This window comes from Microcaecilia unicolor, chromosome 2 (genome assembly GCF_901765095.1).
Source record: "Microcaecilia unicolor chromosome 2, aMicUni1.1, whole genome shotgun sequence".
Taxonomy (NCBI): domain Eukaryota; kingdom Metazoa; phylum Chordata; class Amphibia; order Gymnophiona; family Siphonopidae; genus Microcaecilia; species Microcaecilia unicolor.
The window spans coordinates 288,594,687-288,612,798 of NC_044032.1; the positions used below are offsets into that span (position 1 = coordinate 288,594,687).

General features: G+C 46.8%; 1 protein-coding gene across 2 annotated transcripts in view; it reads left to right on the forward strand.

The window, feature by feature from the left end:
* LOC115463583 (dynamin-1-like protein) overlaps positions 1–18,112 on the forward strand; it is a 165,130-nt gene that overhangs the window by 58,789 nt on the left and 88,229 nt on the right. For both annotated transcript variants that reach the window (XM_030194236.1, XM_030194237.1), the window contains exon 7: positions 17,866–18,028. In XM_030194236.1, the coding sequence (XP_030050096.1) occupies positions 17,866–18,028 (163 nt within the window). The remainder of the gene's footprint in view (positions 1–17,865; positions 18,029–18,112) is intronic.

Below are 18,112 nucleotides of genomic sequence, written 5' to 3' on the forward strand. Positions count from 1 at the left end.
TCGGCAGGGCGGTACCAAGAGCTCTCCCTTGGCCAAGGAGGCCATGAAGTTATGCCGTTGGGCAGAAGCGAACCTGGAGCAGCTGTCGGCGGCGCACATTGCGGGAGTCCTGAATGTCTAGGCGGACTTTCTCAGTCGCCATACTTTGGATCCCAGAGAGTGGCAGCTGTTGGCTCAGGCCTTCATGGAGATCACGAGGCGCTGGGGCATGCCGACCTTAGACCTGATGGCGACCTCAGTCAATTGTCAAGTGCCACGGTTCTTCAGCAGAGGTCGAGATTCTCGGTCTCTGGGATTCAATACTCTCCTTTAGCAGTGGCCGACACAGGAGCTTCTCTACGTGTTTCCTCCATTGCCCATGATGGGCAGAATCCTCAGCCAGGTGGCGAGGCATCCAGGTCGCGTGGTCTTGGTAGGCCCAGACGTCCTTGGTATGCGGATCTGATCCGACTATCCATAGACAGTTCTCTGCGACTTCCAGCGGAGCGGGGCCTTTTACATCAGGGGCCCGTGGTGATGGAGGATCCCTCCCCCTTTGGTCTTACAGCCTGGCTCTTGAGAGGAAGCGGCTGAAGAAGAAGGGATTCTCAGACAAGGTCATCGTCGCTATGCTAAGAGCACGGAAGCGCTCCACCTCTACTGCTTACGCCAGGGTCTGGCATAGCTTTGAGGCCTGGTGTGAGGCCGGTTCTCTGTCGCCGTTTTCGGCCACAGTGTCTGCAGTGTTGGCATTCCTGCAAGAGGGACTGGAGAAAGGGCTTTCGCTCAGTTCTCTCAAGGTCCAGGTGGCGGCTATTGCTTGCTTCAGAGGCTGCCTGAAGGGTGCTTCTCTGGCTTCCCATCCAGATGTAGTGCGTTTTCTGAAAGGAGTTAATCATCTGCGACCTCCTGTGCACTCTGTGTCTCCTACGTGGAATCTCAATCTCGTCCTGCGAGCATTGCAGAAGTCACCCTTTGAGCCCTTGTCACGGCTGTCGCTTAAGGACCTCACGTTGAAGGCAGTGTTCTTGGTAGCAATCACTTCAGCCAGAAGAGTGTCCGAGATCCAGGCGCTCTCGTACCGGGAGCCGTTCCTGAGGTTCACGGAGGCAGGAGTGGTTATTCGACCGGTGCCGTCCTTCCTGCCCAAGATTGTTTCTCGCTTCCATGTGAATCAGCAGCTGTGTCTGCCCTCCTGCTGTAGGGAGGATTATCCAGAGGAGTTTCATGCTCTCAGATGCCTGGATGTTAGACGGATCATCATGAAATACTTGGAAGTGACCAACGGTTTCCGGAAATCGGATCATCTCTTCGTGCTGTTCGCGGGCCCTCGTAGGGGCCTTCAGGCATCCAAGCCTACAGTAGCACGTTGGGTCAAGGAAACAATTGCATCAGCCTATGTGGCATCAGGGAAGGTGCCTCCTATTCAGCTGAAAGCTCATTCTACTAGAGCGCAAGCGGCCTCTATGGCGGAGTCCAGAGCCGTTTCCTTGGAAGAGATTTGCAAATCGGCGACTTGGGCATCGGTCCATACTTTCTCAAAGCATTACCGCTTGGATGTGGCTGCTCGTGCCGAGGCACAGTTTGGAGCATCGATGTTGCGCTCTGGGATTTCTAGGTCCCACCCTGGGTGAGTACTGCTTAGGTACATCAGTACTCACCCTACTACTACTACTCTAGAAATGTTAAGTAGTAGTAGAGTGAGTACTGATGTACCTAAGCAGTACTCACTCACTCTCTCCTCAATCACTGGCTGACTACTTCCGCGACAAGGTCCAGAAGATCAACCTCGAATTCACCACTAAACCTTCTCCTCTTCTTCATCCTATCACCCACTCCCTCAACCAATCAACCCAGGCCTCCTTCTCCTCTTTTCCTGATATCACCGAAGAGGAAACCGCCAATCTTCTCTCCTCCTCGAAAATTCACCACCTGTTCCTCAGACCCCATCCCCACCAACTTACTTATCACCATCTCTCCTACTATCACCCCTCCCATCTGTCATATCCTTAACCTCTCTCTCTCCACCGCAACTGTCCCTGACACCTTCAAGCATGCTGTTGTCACACCTCTCCTCAAAAAAACCTTCACTTGACCCTACCTATCCCTCCAACTACCGCCCCATCTCCCTCCTACCCTTCCTCTCCAAAATACTTGAATGTGCCGTTCACAGCCGTTGCATTGATTTTCTCGCCTCTCATACCATCCTCGATCCGCTTCAATCTGGCTTTCGCCCACTTCACTCGACAGAAACGGCATTAGCCAAAGTCTGTCATGACCTGTTCCTCGCCAAATCCAAAGGTCATTACTCCATCCTCATTCTCCTCAACCTATCCGCCGCTTTTGACACTGTCAATCACAACTTACTTCTCGACACACTGTCCTCTTTTGGTTTCCAGGGCTCTGTCCTCTCCTGGTTCTCCTCTTATGTCTTCCATCGTACCTTCAGAGTACACTCTCATGGCTCTTCCTCCACCCCTATCCTGCTCTCTGTTGGAGTCCCTCAGGGTTCTGTCCTTGGACCCCTTCTTTTCTCTATCTACACCTCTTCCCTGGGCTCCCTGATCTCGTCTCATGGCTTTCAGTATCATCTTTATGCTGACGACACCCAGCTTTATCTCTCCACACCTGACATCACTGCGGAAACCCAGGCCAAAGTATCGGCCTGCTTATCCGACATTGCTGCCTGGATGTCCAACCGCCACCTGAAACTGAACATGGCCAAGACCGAACTTCTTGTCTTCCCACCCAAACCCACTTCTCCTCTACCTCCACTCTCTATCTCAGTTGATAACACCCTCATCGTCCCCGTCTCATCTGCCCGCAACCTTGGTGTCATCTTCGACTCCTCCCTCTCCTTCTCTGCACACATCCAGCAGATAGCCAAGACCTGTTGCTTCTTCCTCTATAACATTAGCAAAATCCGCCCTTTCCTCTCTGAGCACACCACCCGAACTCTCATCCACTCTCTCGTTACCTCTCGCCTTGACTACTGCAACCTACTCCTCACTGGTCTCCCACTTCTCCCACTTAGCCACCTATCCCCCCTTCAGTCCGTTCAGAACTCTGCTGCACGTCTTATCTTCCGCCTGAACCGATACACTCATATCACCCCTTTCCTCAAGTCACTTCATTGGCTTCCGATCAGGTACCGCATTCAATTCAAGCTTCTGCTACTAACCTACAAATGTACTCGATCTGCAGCCCCTCCTTACCTCTCAACCCTCATCTCCCCTTACGTTCCTACCCGTAACCTCCGCTCTCAAGACTAATCCCTCCTTTCAGTACCCTTCTCCACCACTGCCAACTCCAGGCTCCGCCCTTTCTGCCTTGCCTCACCTCACGCGTGGAACAAACTCCCCGAGCCCATACGTCAGGCCCCCTCCCTGCCCATCTTCAAATCTTTGCTTTAAAGCCCACCTCTTCAATGGCCTTCGACACCTAACCTCTACACCTCTACCCAGGAAATCTAGACTGCCCAACTTGACATTTCGTTCTTTAGATTGTAAGCTCATTTGAGCAGGGACCTTCCTTCTTTGTTTATTTTGTACAGCGCTGCGTAACCCTAGTAGCGCTCTAGAAATGTTAAGTAGTAGTAGTAGGGTGAGTACTGCTTAGGTACATCCCACCAGTCTATGAACTGACCTGTTTGATGCTATGGAAGGTAAAATTATGTATTAACATACCTGATAATTTTCTTTCCATTAATCATAGCAGATCAATCCATAGCCCCGCCCAGATTTCTGTACTTTTTGTGTATATTTCAGATTCAGGTACAAGTTCAAGTTCAGTTTCTTGCTCATGAGGACTTCGTGTTCAAGTTCCTCAAGTTGGATTTCTCTTCAGTTGAGACGATTTGTGTTACAGTGAGCTGCTGCTGATTCTCCCCTTCCCCATTTCGGCAGTGGCTGGGTTGAGCTCTAAATTGCCGGCATTCGGCCTTGTATCCCTCCCGCTTTGGCGGTGGTAGGGTAAGCCAGCTCCTCCCGCGGTTGCGGTAGCAGGATATGCCAGTTCCCCCTGCTTTGGCGGGGGTGAGTCCCCCCACCGCTCTGCGTTGGCGTTTGACGGAGTGTTCCCCCCCCCCCGCTCTGTGGTGGCGGTTGACGGCGTTGTCTCCCCCCCCCCCCCCCCCGCTTGGCGGGGGTGGCATGACAGAGTGTCCCCGCCCCGCTTGGCGGGGATGGGTTGACGGGAATGGCTCTGTGTGTGTGTAATTCTCTATGGAGGTGTTTCCTGCGACTGAAACTTTGATATCAACAATACTGAGGACGTCCTGGCAGCACATGACCACATATAGGGAGGCAAAGTTTTGCTCTCTATCTCCACCTGATGGTAGATGGACATAACCCACCAGTCTATGGATTGATCTGCTATGATTAATGGAAAGAAAGTTATCAGGTATGTTAATACATAATTTTACCTTATGAAAGTTTTCTCTTCTGAGTCAGTTTTATTCTGAGCTCCATTTGCCTTGGAGGGACCTTTTTGGCTTGCTTTTTTTTCTGAACCAGTGTTTCTGCTGTGTTTGCCAAGTTGGGGTGCCTTTGGGCTTTTTCTCTTGGTCCAATTTATACCTGGGTTTCGTCTGAGTTTGGGAGTTCCTTGTTTGGCTCTAGCTTCTGTTAAAAATACTGTAAAAAAAAATAGAGAAATGGAGCAGAGGTACATCTTGGAGGTCTCTTGAGTTCCCTGTCTCCCCCCTCCCCCCCCCCCCCCAGACTATTGAAGCTTCCTTTAGAAGACAGCTTTTCGAGTTTGTGCTATGTTATTTTTCTGGCATTTCTTTTCCTTGATATCAGTACTCTGCCACTGTGAGAAGTGTGTGTGTGCCTGTACCCTGTTTCAAGCATGAGTACAGTTTGTTTTCCTTTTTTCTTGTGGAAGACTTGATTGACAGGATAGTTCAAGACGTCCCAAAGCTCCCTCTCCTTTGGCTGTGGTAAGGTGTATTTTGTCACTGTTTTCACTGCTTTCTTAAACTGTGCAGAAGTAAGCAGTATTTTATCACTGCTTTATTCAGCTTTGCAGTATTCTTGACTCCTGTGAGTGAGTACATGGAGTTCTGGAATTTTCAGATTTCCATGGTAACTGTTAAGCCACTCAGCTTAGAGTTCTCTGCACATGATGCTAGAGCTTCCACGGGGGGAAGGGGAGATGGAGTCTTTCAGAACACAGCGGAAGATGTTCAAAAGTCGTCGCTGATATCTGTGTACGTAAATAGTCACCACTGCACTTTCCGAACATGAACAGCGATCAATGCTTAAAGGAAATTGTATGCAAATGAGATATACAGAAGTGCAGCCTGGTAGAGACAGCTCTTAGCACACGTGCAGAATGGTCTCGTGGTGAACGTCGATATTCTGAGCATGCCCGAGAAAAAAAGCAGAATGGTTACCACTGCATCATAGATGTGCGCCTTCGACAAACATCATAGGCATGTATTGTAAGATTATACTGTGAAGTGCCAAAGTGTAGAAATGTGTTGCAAATCTGCTTTAAAAGCCAGTATTTTTATTATACTAGCCTCTTTGCTGTTCACAATGGCCTTGTAAGCTTTTGTGGTGGTGCATCTTTGCATTTTGCAGAGGATGTTTGCTTTCTTGGGGTTTTACCCCTTCTGTTATTTTCTATTGTTTTTGGTAAGTATGTAAATATTTAGAAGGTAGGTGGGTGAAATTTTTTTTTAATTTCCTTTGTGTGCAACGTGGGTATCTAACATTTGATTTTCTTTTCTAAACTGCTAAGAGACATGGAGATTCACCCAAGGTGTACAGCAGGTCCAGTTTAATATAAAATTTACAATTTTGTTAACAACATAACATTAGTAAACTGACTTAAGTATAAACATAAATACAATAAATGAGGTAAACTTGGAAATATGATGTCAGTACAATACAACCAATACCATAATAGATTTATTTATTTATGTGTTGCATTTGTACCCCACATTTTCCCACCTATTTGCAGGCTCAATGTGGCTTACATAGTACCGTCAGAGGTTTGCCCAGTCGGTGGATAACAAATACATAGTTGTATAGTGATCGTATGAGGTATAAGTGGAGGGTCGGAATGGATGAAGATTGCGTGATGTCCTGTTCGATCATAGTCATGCTGTGTTGGTAGTGAAGAGGGTTACATGGGGTCGTTGGGGTAGGCCTTTTTGAAGAGGTAGGATTTTAGTGATTTCCTGAAGTTCAGGTGGTCGTGGATTGTTTTCACATAGCTTAGCATAGAAGAACATTCCTAAATAACATAGAGGGCAATAGGATACTGGTACTGATAAAACTGTGTGATTGCAACTGTCTTGTGTTAGATAGATCCAGAGGAGGGCACTTCTGGAGCCATACCAGGTGGCTAGGTCCCTCCCCTAAAACCCCCATCTGCGGGAGGACTTTTCTGTCTTGGCCCCCCCCCCCCCCCCCCCATTCTGCCAGGTGCCTTGGGTTCCTTGAGTGCCTTCCAGCACATTACAGCAACCTCATCTCTGTAAAAAAAAACAAAGAACAAGAGAAACACACCGCTACTGTGATCAGCTGGCAGTGTTTTCAGGGATCTGGTTTGGGTTGTGCCTTACCTTGTTGGGGCCTTCCTGCCAGCGTGGTGCGTGCTTTAAGTCTGTGGAGTGTAAGCAAGCATTCAGAGGCTGGCCAGGTCTTGCGCACAGGGGTGCGTGATATCTTCCTGGCTTCACCACTGTGAGTCTTGCGGAAAACATGACTTGGAGTCTCCCACCATGAAGTGCCGCTTCTGTGGTGAGCTCAGACAGGAGTCTGGGGGAGTGGTGTCTGATGGCTCGGTCAGTTGAGCAGTGGATTTGGAGATGGCGGCAGGCTCTTCTGTGGTGGGAAGTAACGCCATTACAAGTTGGGCCAGCACTATGTTGGCAGCTTACTGCGCTTCACTTGGTCTGCCATTTTTGAGCCCAGAAAATCCCGCTTTGGCTCCTGCCTTGGGGCGGAGAGGAAGGGCATCGCTTTGGGACTTCAGGGTTCCCTACAGAGTTCATTTGGGCTCTGTTTAGAGCTTGGCAGTCAGGGGAGCCTCAAGGGGCCACCTTAGTGCCCTTGCTGTCTGCTACGGCTGCTGCGGTTCAAGGATCAGTCCTGCGACCGCCAAAGCATCTGTGGTTGTTAGGTAGCAAGGAGGACCTTGACGGCCGTGAGAATTGTGTTTTTGCACCCCTCCAAGGAGGAGCTTAGCAAGTTCGAAGAGGATGTTCTGGCTCCCCTGGGATTGGAGGATGAGCAGAGTCTGCCTGGGGAGGATCCCTCTGTAGCTTGGGTATTTCATCATGATGAGCTGATGGAGCTTATCTCCCAGGTCATTTTGACGAGGAACTGGTGACGGAAGTTGTTCATTGCAGGGTTGATCCTACTACTACTACTACTTAACATTTCGGTTAAGGGGAGTTGCCGACTCCTGAAAACCTTCCCTATGAGTCAGGACCTCAGAGACTTGGTCTTCGCAGAGTGGTCCTCTCCAGATTCCCCTTGTAGAGTTCAATGGGTCATGCTGAAGTTGCACCTGATCCCAGCCTCAGAACAGGAGTTGTTGCACCCTCCTATGGTGGATGCCCTAGTGATGGCGGTCACAAAGAAGATCACTATTCTGGTGGATGGCGGTGTGAAACTCCTTGATTCTCAGGATTGGAAGATGGAGTTGCTGCTTAAGAAAAGTTTTGACCTTTCCGCTGGCCTTACACGCTGCCTTGTGTGGTGGCCTGGTGGCTCAGGCCTGTTTCTGCTGGTCTGAGAAGGTGCTGGATGACCCTTTGGGGGGATAGATAGTTGGTTGATCAGTAGGTAGCCAAGTTGGAGATGGGCTCCTCTTTTTTGGCAGATGCCCTCTATGATCGGTGGTAGTTGCCCATAGAGTTCTTTGGTTTCAGAGTTGGTCCGCCGATGCAACGTCCAAGGCTAAGCTGTGTTCCCCGCACTTTAAGGGATCTATGCTCTTTGGGAAGGAGCTGGATAATTTTATTAAGGGCTTAGGAGAGGCCAAGGTCCCATGTTTACTGGAGGATCATCCCAAGGCAGGGGTTTGTTCCAGATCTGTTCGTGGACGGCTCCAGGAAGCGTGGCACTATCAGTCAGGCAGGTCTGGGAGTTCCCAGCACGGGCGTTTTTACCAGCGGACTCAGTCCTTTCGAGGTGCCCATTGGGGAGGCAGGGATGTGGCCTCCTTTGCAGCGGAAACACCATAAGAGGAACAAAATGTTCTTCAATGCAGAAAGTAGTCCAAAGAAGAGCAGAAAGCATGTCTTAGTATGATAAATAGACTTTATTTGGGGTTATAGATGGGGGATGGGGGTGGGGGATAAAACAACACTCTGGGGGGGATATGTTACAGTTCAGTTTGAGTGGTTTAGACATATGTTGGCCTCGAGGCCCTGTTTATGTGCATGGTATAAATTTTTTTTGCTGTGTTGAATAAAAGTTAAAATTGAAGATAAATAGACTTTATTTGTGCCACTCTGTAAAATGTCCCCAAGTGACCACGTTTCGCCTCACTAGAGGTTGCGTCAGGAGCTAAAACAGCAATTGCGGTCCCAAAGGGCACAAACATGCAGTAGAGCTAAAATCCAATGAAAGCATCAACAGTCAGCCTTGCAACTCGCAGGGTAGATAGAAACACAGTAACCGTCTCTCTCATTGTGAGGCAAAATGTGGCCACGTCGGGATGTTTTACAGAATGGCACAAATAAAGCCTATTTGTTATACTAGACATGTGTTCTGCTGTTCTGTGGACTACTCTCTCGCAGCAGGACAGTCTTGCACCTCCCAATGAAGGTGTTCTGGGGCCTCCTCTGTCCACTCTGGGAGCCAGGCTCTGTCTTTTTTGGCCCTGATTACGGAGGACTGTTGGGTACTCGAGGTGGTGCAGGACGGATATGCCTTTGAGTTGGAATAGCCGCTTCCTGACTTTTTCCGGAGTCTCCTTGTCGGGCTCCATGGAAGATTGCAGCCATCCTTTCCATCTTACAGAGATTGTTATGCCTTCGAGCAGTGGTTCCAGTTCCTCATCAGGAGCATGGCTCTGGAGTCTATTCCATTTATTTCGTCATGCTCAAGAAGGAGAGCACTTTCTGTCCCATCCTTGATTTGAGGTAAGATAACTGCACCATGAAAGTGCCTCATTTTTGCATGGATGCCCTTCGTTCAGTTATTGTGGTGGTCCAGCCAGGGAAGTTCCTCACGTTACTGTACCTTAGGAGGCGCAGGAGGCTTTGCTCTATTCTCCTGGGCAGAGCTTCCTCTTCTGGACCTGTCCGCAGCGCATGTGGCAGACGTGGGCAATCTTCAGCTGGATTTTCTAAGTTAGAGGAGTCTCGGTCAGGAGGCCTCCGACGTTGTGGTTCAGGTGTGGGGCTGTCCAGTATGGATCTGATGATGCCAGCAGTGAATGCCAAGGTACCATGCTTTTCATTTACAAGAGGGAGTGTCTCACAGCAGGGATAGACACGTTGGTACAACCGTGGCCCATTACATGGTCTTCTGTACGTGTTTCGTTCTTGGACTCTTATCAGTCAGGTCCTTCAGCAGTTAGAGTGCCATCCAGGCAAGTTGATCCTGATTGCACTTAGATTGTGAGCCCACTAGGGACAGATCCAGTACCTGTAAAATGAAACTGTAAACCGCTTAGGTTTTGTCCCTCAGTCAGGTTCCCTAAGGTAGGGAAATGGCCTGGAGAGCCAGTTTTATGCCTCGGTCAGGTTAGTCGGTTTGTTATGTTAGCTAGTTGGAGAAAGGACCTGGTGGTGTTTCAGGCTAACATAGCTGCACCTAACCTCCTAGTCTATTTGTCTTTGTATGCATGGGCTCACCTGATCTTAATTTCACAACCTCACTGGGCCTTGTAAGATTCTCCTCTCAGCCTCCATGTACCCTCTAGGCCTTTGCCCTCTCTTCTCAACTCCCCATGTCTTGGCTTAGCCTAATGGTTTAAACTACATATCTTCTAGTATGAGCTAGATTCATTCTTTTCTCTTCTGCTACCTCTAGCAATGTTATGGGTCAGAAATATTTTTTTCTTTTTTGGAGAGCAGCTGGGATTTCTTCGTAGATGTTTACAGATTACATTACTGTCACTTTTGGTAAGCAGCTGCCTTTTTGCTCTATAGTTTTTCTTTTTCGTTTTGCCCTACCTAGATTGATTCTTTCTGAGTCTACTTTTGCCCTCAAGGCTTTAGCAAAATCTTTCCTTCATAGACTCGGTGGCATTTCTCCTTACCTCTACATCACATTTAGGTGAGCACTGCTGTTTCGCCATACAGCTCTCTTCGGCATGTCTTCCAGTTCCTTTCTGGACGTTTTGATCATGATTAGGCCTTAGCTCCTACTTGGTAGAGCTCTAATTCAGCTCGCTCCAATAGTTGCTGATGTGATGGTTCAACCGTACAGTGTTTAATTGCAACTTTTTTTTTCTGCCAACAGAGTATGCAGTGTTTTCTTTATATTGTTGATGCTGTCTGCAGACTGTTTTATGTCTTGGTCTTTTTTTCCCCCGAGGTAGGGAAGTGTCCTTGAGTGCTAGTACTGAAGGCAGTGCAGACTGTTTTGTGCCTCAGTCATGTTCCCTGCAATAGGGAAGAGGCCTGGAGAGCCAGTTTTTTGTGCTTTGGTCATGTTCCCTCAGGTAGGGAAGTGGCCTGGAGAGCCAGTTTTGTCCCTCAGTCAGGTTCCCTAAGGTATGGAAATGGCGTGGAGAGCCAGTTTTTTTGCCTCGGTCAGGTTAGTCAGTTTGTTATGTTAGCTAGTTGGAGAAAGGACCTGGCGGTGTTTCAGGCTACCATTGTGCATTGGATTAAGGAAGCTGTTTCCCTCCTTCTTGGTGACAGGATGGTCCCAGATGCCCTTAAAACACATTCTACCAGAGGGCAGGTGGGTTTGTGGGTGAAGAGTATTTTGGTACTGCTGCAGGAGATTTTTAGAGTGGTTGGCTGGTCCTATTTGCATTCCTTTTCTATGCATTACCCCATAGATGTTCTCAATTGCCAGGATATGGTGTTTAGGGCTTGGATATTTGAGTCAGGTCTCCAAGGGTCTCATCCTTGATGCTCACTTCTTTGATACTTCCCACCTGTCTAGGCCAGTCTTGAGGGACATTAAGGAAGGAGAACTTAGTCTTATCTGCTAATTTGCTTTCCTTTAGTCCCTCCAGACCGGCCTAGAACCTGTCCATACTGTTATGATTGAGCCTTCTGCATTTTTGGTTGTTATCTCCATGGGATTTGTTTCAGTGTACTTCCTGAGGGGGTTGTGCCTTTTGGACGTTAGTGTTTCTTTTTATTACAAGAAAAAAAAAAAAAGAACCTCTTAAGTGATAGATCTCTCTTCTTGGAGAGCAGAGAAAGAGCCCAAGAGCGCTATACATCTCGTTTTCAGCAGTGGATTCTCTGTGACAGCTCTTGCTGTTTGAGGCAGATGCTTCCTTTGCAACACAACGTTCCTGCCCATCATTTGGGATTTTGAAGCCTTGGAAAAGAAGGCTTAGGGGAGATTTGTTGGTTCTTATTCTGTTTGTTCTTTCTGCTTGTTATGTTCATACATACTGACTCTGGGAGGGACTGCACAGCTAACTTATATGCTCCACCAGAATTCTATAGTTTTCCGTCTCCACCCCCCTGCTGGTAGGAATTCATAACCCATCCATCTCGGCTGGTCAGGAGGGACTAAAGGAAAGCAAATTAGCAGGTAAGGTCTAATTTCTCCTTCTGTTGTTTGTAGCTTTCTTACATCTTTCTCAATAAAGGCTGAAGAAGAAAATTAATTTAGTCTCTCTGCTTTGGCTTTGTCCTTCTTGAGTGTCCCTTTTACTCCTTGATGATCTAACTGCCCCACTGACTCTCTCACAGGCCATATTTATAGTGCGTATTGCCTCTACATCAAAATTCTTTTCAAATTCTTTCTTTGCCTGCCTTATAAATGCTTTGCATCTAACTTGCCAGTTTTTATGCTGCTTCCTATTTTCTTCATTTGTTTCCTGTTTTAATTTATGTTCTTTTAGCTTTAATAGCCTCTTTCACTTCAGCTTTTAACCATACTGGCTGTTGTTTTGTCTTCCTTATACCTTTTTAAATAAATAGAATATATCTGGTCTGGGCTTATAAAATAGTATTTTTAAACAATGTCCATGCCTGATCTCTTAACTTTTGTAACTGCACCTTTTATCTTTTTTTTTTTTTTTTTGCCATTTTCTTGAAGTTTCTTTTTTGAAAATAAAATGTTAATGCTGCTGTTTTCCTTAGTGTCTTCACTCTAGTTAATAACTGAGTTTTGATCATGTTATGATTACTTTTACCAAGTGGCCCTACTTCTGTCCTTTAAGGACTAGATCTAAAATAATTCCACTGCTTATCATCAATTCATGAGCCAGCTGCCATATGATGCAGTCATATATTTTAGGAACTTTATTTCCATAGCATTTCCTGATGTTACATTATCCAGTCAATATCAGAGTGATTTAAATCATCCACTGTTATAGTGTTGCCAGGATTATTGGCTTCCCTAATTTCTGCTAATATTTCATCATGTGTCCATTCTGTCCAGATGTATGGTAGTAACTATGCTCCAGAATATTTCTTCTTTTTAACCCAATGCCTTCGTTAACAGAACATCACCCTTTCTTCAATTTGATCTTCCCTTTCATTGTGATATAATATGTACCTGGTATCTGTGTCCCGTTGGTTATCCTCCTTTTACCAGGTCTCTGAGATGCCTGTTGTGTCTACTTCTTCAATTAGTGCTATATGCTGTATCTCTCCCATCTTATTTTTTAGGCTTCTAGCATTTGTATATAGTCATTTCAAAGTCCGTTTTTTTGTTTGTATCTTCAGCCTGCTTAACAGTTGACAAGGATAATTTGCAATCTTTACTACTACTACTATTTAGCATTTCTATAGCGCTACAAGGCGTACGCAGCGCTGCACAAACATAGAAGAAAGTCCCTGCTCAAAGAGCTTACAATCTAATAGGCAAAAAATAAAGTAAGTAAATCAAATCAATAAATGTGTACAGGAAGGAGGAGAGGAGGGTAGGTGGAGGCGAGTGGTTACAAGTGGTTACGAGTCAAAAGCAATGTTAAAGAGGTGGGCTTTCAGTCTAGATTTAAAGGTGGCCAAGGATGGGGCAAGACGTAGGGGCTCAAGAAGTTTATTCCAGGAGTAGGGTGCAGTGAGACAGAAGGTGCGAAGTCTGGAGTTGGCAGTATTGGAGAAGGGAACAGATAAGAAGTATTTATCCATGGAGCGGAGTGCACGGGAAGGGGTGTAGGGAAGGACGAGTGTGGAGAGATACTGGGGAGCAGCAGAGTGAGTACATTTATAGGTTAGTAGAAGAAGTTTGAACAGGATGCGAAAATGGATAGGGAGCCAGTGAAGCGACTTGAGGAGAGGGGTAGTATGAGTAAAGCGACCCTGGCGGAAGATGAGACGGGCAGCAGAGTTTTGAACCGATTGGAGAGGGGAGAGGTGACTAAGTGGGAGGCCAGCAAGAAGCAGATTGCAGTAGTCCAAACGAGAGGTGACAAGGGTGTGGATGAGGGTTTTGGTAGAGTGCTCGGAAAGAAAGGGGCGGATTTTATAGATGTTGTAAAGAAAGAAACGACAGGTCTTGGCAATCTGCTTTATATGAGCAGAGAAGGAGAGAGCAGAGTCAAAGATGACCCCAAGGTTTCGAGCTGAGGAGACAGGGAGAATGAGAGAGCCATCAACAGAAATAGAAAACGGGGGGAGTGTGGAGGTGGGTTTGGGGGGGGGGGGGAAAATGAGAAGCTCGGTTTTGGTCATGTTTAATTTCAGGTGGCGTTGGGACATCCAGACAGCAATGTCAGACAAGCATGCTGAAACGTTGGTTTGGATGCAAGGTGAGATATCAGGGGTAGAAAGGTAGATTTGGGAGTCATCGGCATAGAGATGGTAGGAAAAGCCATGGGATGAGATTAATGAACCAAGGGAAGAAGTGTAGATAGAAAGGAGGAGGGGACCAAGAACAACCCTGAGGTATGCCGACAGGCAGAGGAATAGAAGTAGAAGAGGATCCACCAGAGTGAACACTAAAGGTGCGGAGGGAGAGGTAGGAAGAGAACCAGGAAAGGACAGAGCCCTGGAATCCAAGTGAGGACAGGGTATCGAGAAGTATGCTGTGATGGACAGTGTCAAAAGCAGCGGAAAGATCAAGAAGAATGAGGATGGAATATTGACCTCTGGATTTAGCCAGTAATAGGTCATTGGAGACTTTAGTAAGTGCAGTTTCGGTTGAGTGGAGAGGGCGAAAACCAGATTGTAGTGGGTCAAGAATAGCATGTGAGGAGAGAAAATCAAGGCAGCGGTGGTGAACAGCACGCTCAAGTAATTTGGAGAGAAAAGGGAGATGGTGCTCTTCATTTAAATGCATATGGCTTACTTTTGCTTTTCTTGCAACCTCTTTACTAGGGTGCCCTAACTTCTCTGTTTTGATATTATTTTCAAAGATATTTCAGTCTGAACCATGTGCTCCTGAGCAACAGTTGCCTTTCTCCCAGATTCTAGTTTAAAATGTGCTCTGTCTCCTTTTAAAATATCAGCGCCAGCAGCCTCATTCCACCCCAGTTAAGGTGGAGCCCATCTTTTAGGAATAGGCTCCCCCTTCCTCAGAATGTTGCCCAGTTCCTAAAATATAAATCCCCTGCACTATCATCTTATTTATTGACTGAGACTATTGAGCTCTACCTGTCTCTTATGTCCTATGCATGGAACGGGGAGCATTTCTGAGAATGCTACCCTAGAGGCTTTGGACTTCAGCTTTCTATGACAGCCTAAATTTGGCTTCCAGAACCTTCCTCCTACACTTTCGTATGTCATTGGTACCCACATGTACCAAGACAGCTGGCTTCTCTCCAGCATTGTCTCAAATCTTACATAGTGACATGAGGTCTACCACCTTTGCAGCAGGTTGGCAAGTGACCAAACAATCCTCAAACTGACCAGCAACCTATCTATGTACATGCCTAATGATTGAATCTCTAACTGAAAGGCTGTCCCAACCATTCCCTCCTAGGCAGAGGCCCTTGGAGACACATCCTTGTTGTGAAAGGATATCACATACCCTAGAGGCCACATTTTGGCTACAGGATTACTTTCTGTTTCACCATGTTGATGCTTTACTTTCAGGTGACCTCTTTTCTTCAAGGCAGTGCAGATTGCCAAACTGGAGACAGGACTTCTTTACTTTGTCCCTGTAGGCCTTTTCTGTATACCTCTCTGATAGTTTCTGCTACTCTAGCCTCCGGAGATTGGACTCATTCTCTGAGAGCCAGGAGCTCTTTTTACACATACAATCTCTCACCAATTAGGAAATAATCATACATGTGACCAGTAGTGTGCTGGTAAATGTTTAACAACAGGCTTTTTCCCTGGTCCACCTCTGCGCCCCCCTGTCTACCTCTGCGCCCCCCCCCCCCCCCCCCAAATTGCAGAGCTGGCTATAGCTGGGGAGAGAGCCTGGGGGGGGGGAGCAATGCATTACTCCAGGGAAAAAAAATTAAATGATCCCAGGTTCCAATCTAATTCATGTTTAATGTGGGATAAAATGCCATAAATAAGTAAATAAATATAAACTTTTAATGTTGAGTACCTGATTCTCAAAGTGGACATATTCCAAACACTATAATGAAAATAAAATGATTTTTTTCTACTTTTTGTTGTCTGGTGACTTTGTTTTTCTGATCATGCTGGCCCAGTATCCCATTCTGCTGCTATCTGTCCTCTTAACTCCGTTTCCAGGGCTTCCTTTCCATTTATTTCTTTACTTTCGGCCTTTCTTCTTCATTTCTTGCCCTACATCCGTAAGTAAAAGCTGGGTCCTCCGAAGACTTGACTGTCCAGTGGATCCAGCTTCTGCCTGTTTTCTTCATCCATGTGCAGTTTTTCTCCTCTCTTCCTTTTCCCTCATCTCATCTCCTTCCTCACTCTTCCCTTCCCTCCATCCATGTCCAGCATTTCTTCTCTCTCCCTTCCCTCTCCTCCATCCATGTCCAGCAAACCTCCTCTTCTCCTGCCCTCCTCTCCATCCACTCATGTCCAGCAAACCTCCTCTCCCCCTGCCCTCCCCTCCATCCACCCATGTCCAGCAACTCTCCTCTCCCCTGCCCTCCCCTCCATCCACCCATGTCCAGCAACTCTCCTCTCCCCTGCCCTCCCCTCCATCCACCCATGTCCAGCAACTCTCCTCTCCTCTCCCCTGCCCTCCCCTCCATCCACCCATGTCCAGCAACTCTCCTCTCCCCTGCTCCCCTCCATCCATCCATACCCAGCAATTCTCTTCTCTCCCCTGCCCCCGCTATCCATCATTCTCTTCTCTTCCCTGCCCCCCTCCAGCCATCCATACCCAGCGATTCTCTTCTCTACCCTGCCCCCCCTCCAGCCATCCATACCTAGCAATTCTCTTCTCTACCCTGCCCCCCCTCCAGCCATCCATACCCAGCGATTTTCCTCTCTCCCCTGATTACCTCCGTTGAAGCGGCCGCGTCATTGAAAGCCCTGCCCGCTTCTAGTCTTCCCTTCACGTTCGTTCCCTCAGAGTCCCACCCTCGCGGAAAGAGTAAATGACGTCAGAAGGCGGGACTCTGAGGGAACAAACTCACGAAGGGAAGGCTAGAGATGGGCAGGGCTTTCAATTACGTGGCCGCTTCGACGGAGGTAATAAAAATTATTTAACACCCCCCCCCCCAGGGCGTTGCAGGCAAACGAGGGCAGTGGTGGGAGGTGAGGTAAACGGGGTAAGCATATCTTGTGGCGCCGTCCTGCCATGCTTACCTTGTTTACCGGAGTCGGCTCGCCGTGCTGAACAACCAGCTCGCAAGATCTTTAAAAAATTAACAACCGGCTCATGCGAGCCGGCTCCAGCACACCACTGCATGTGACACTCAATGTAAAAGACTGGATAGCCCCCATCTTGCTGCTAGACTGCTGTCTAAATCTTAGTGTTGGTGAGTTGTTTATGTAATTAAAGTTTCTAATGGAATAGGGATACCTAAAATAATATAAATGTTCTTAAGACTATTTTGTATAGTTTATGCTTTTATTTTGTGCTTGCTTCTCACTGAACTGCAAATTTGTTGTTTATGGTGAATCACTTACTGATGAAAATAACCTGTGATGGTAGATTTTTCTCTTGTCCTCTTAATTGGAATAATGACCTATAAATTAAGAGATGTGCCTGGGGTGAGTGGGAGTTGGGAGGGGAGTTGATGCAAATGAACATTAGACCCCTTAACCCGTCTAATTCCTACTCCTGGACTAGGGGGCACACAATGAAGCTACAAAGTTGTAAATTTAGAACAAATTGGAGAAAATATTTCTTCATTCAATGTGTAATTAAACTTTGGAATTTGTTGCCAGAGAATGTGGTAAAAGCAGTTAGCTTAGCGGGGTTTATAAAAGGTTTGGATATCTTCCTAAAGGAAATATCCAAAAGCCATTCTAAGATTGGCTTGGGAAAATCCACTGCTTATTTCTAGGAGAGTTAGCATAAAATCTGTTTTACTCTTATGGGATCTTGCCAGGTACTTGTGACCTGGATTGGTCACTGTTGGAAGCAGGATACTGGGCTTGATGGACCTTCGGTGTCTCCAAATATGGCAACGCTTATGTTCTTATGTTTGTTTTAATGTCTAGGGGTGTAAAAATATTAGACCCTTTAAACAAACTAATAATATTTGCTTTTTTAATGAACTAGAACAAACTTTACCAATCATCCTACAAATTCTTTTCTCTCCCAAAATTAAGTAACCAAATTTCCCAGCAAAGTAATGTTCAGTTACCCAGAAAAGCTTTCTCTGCTCTCAGAACTTCCTCAAAGCTGGTTCATTCAATTGATTGTCTGTTATGCTTACATCTGTGTGCAGGTACCAGTTGGGGATCAACCATTGGACATTGAAATGCAGATTAAAAACATGATCCTGAGTTATATTAGTAATCCCAACTGTCTCATTCTGGCTGTTACTGCTGCCAACACTGACATGGCTACTTCTGAATCCCTTAAACTGGCCCGTGATGTGGACCCTGACGGTAGGTGCATGAGGGGTTTGGTGTGATCAGTGATGGTAAAGAATGTGAATGTTTGAAAGGTTATCTGGATCAGCAATAACAGAG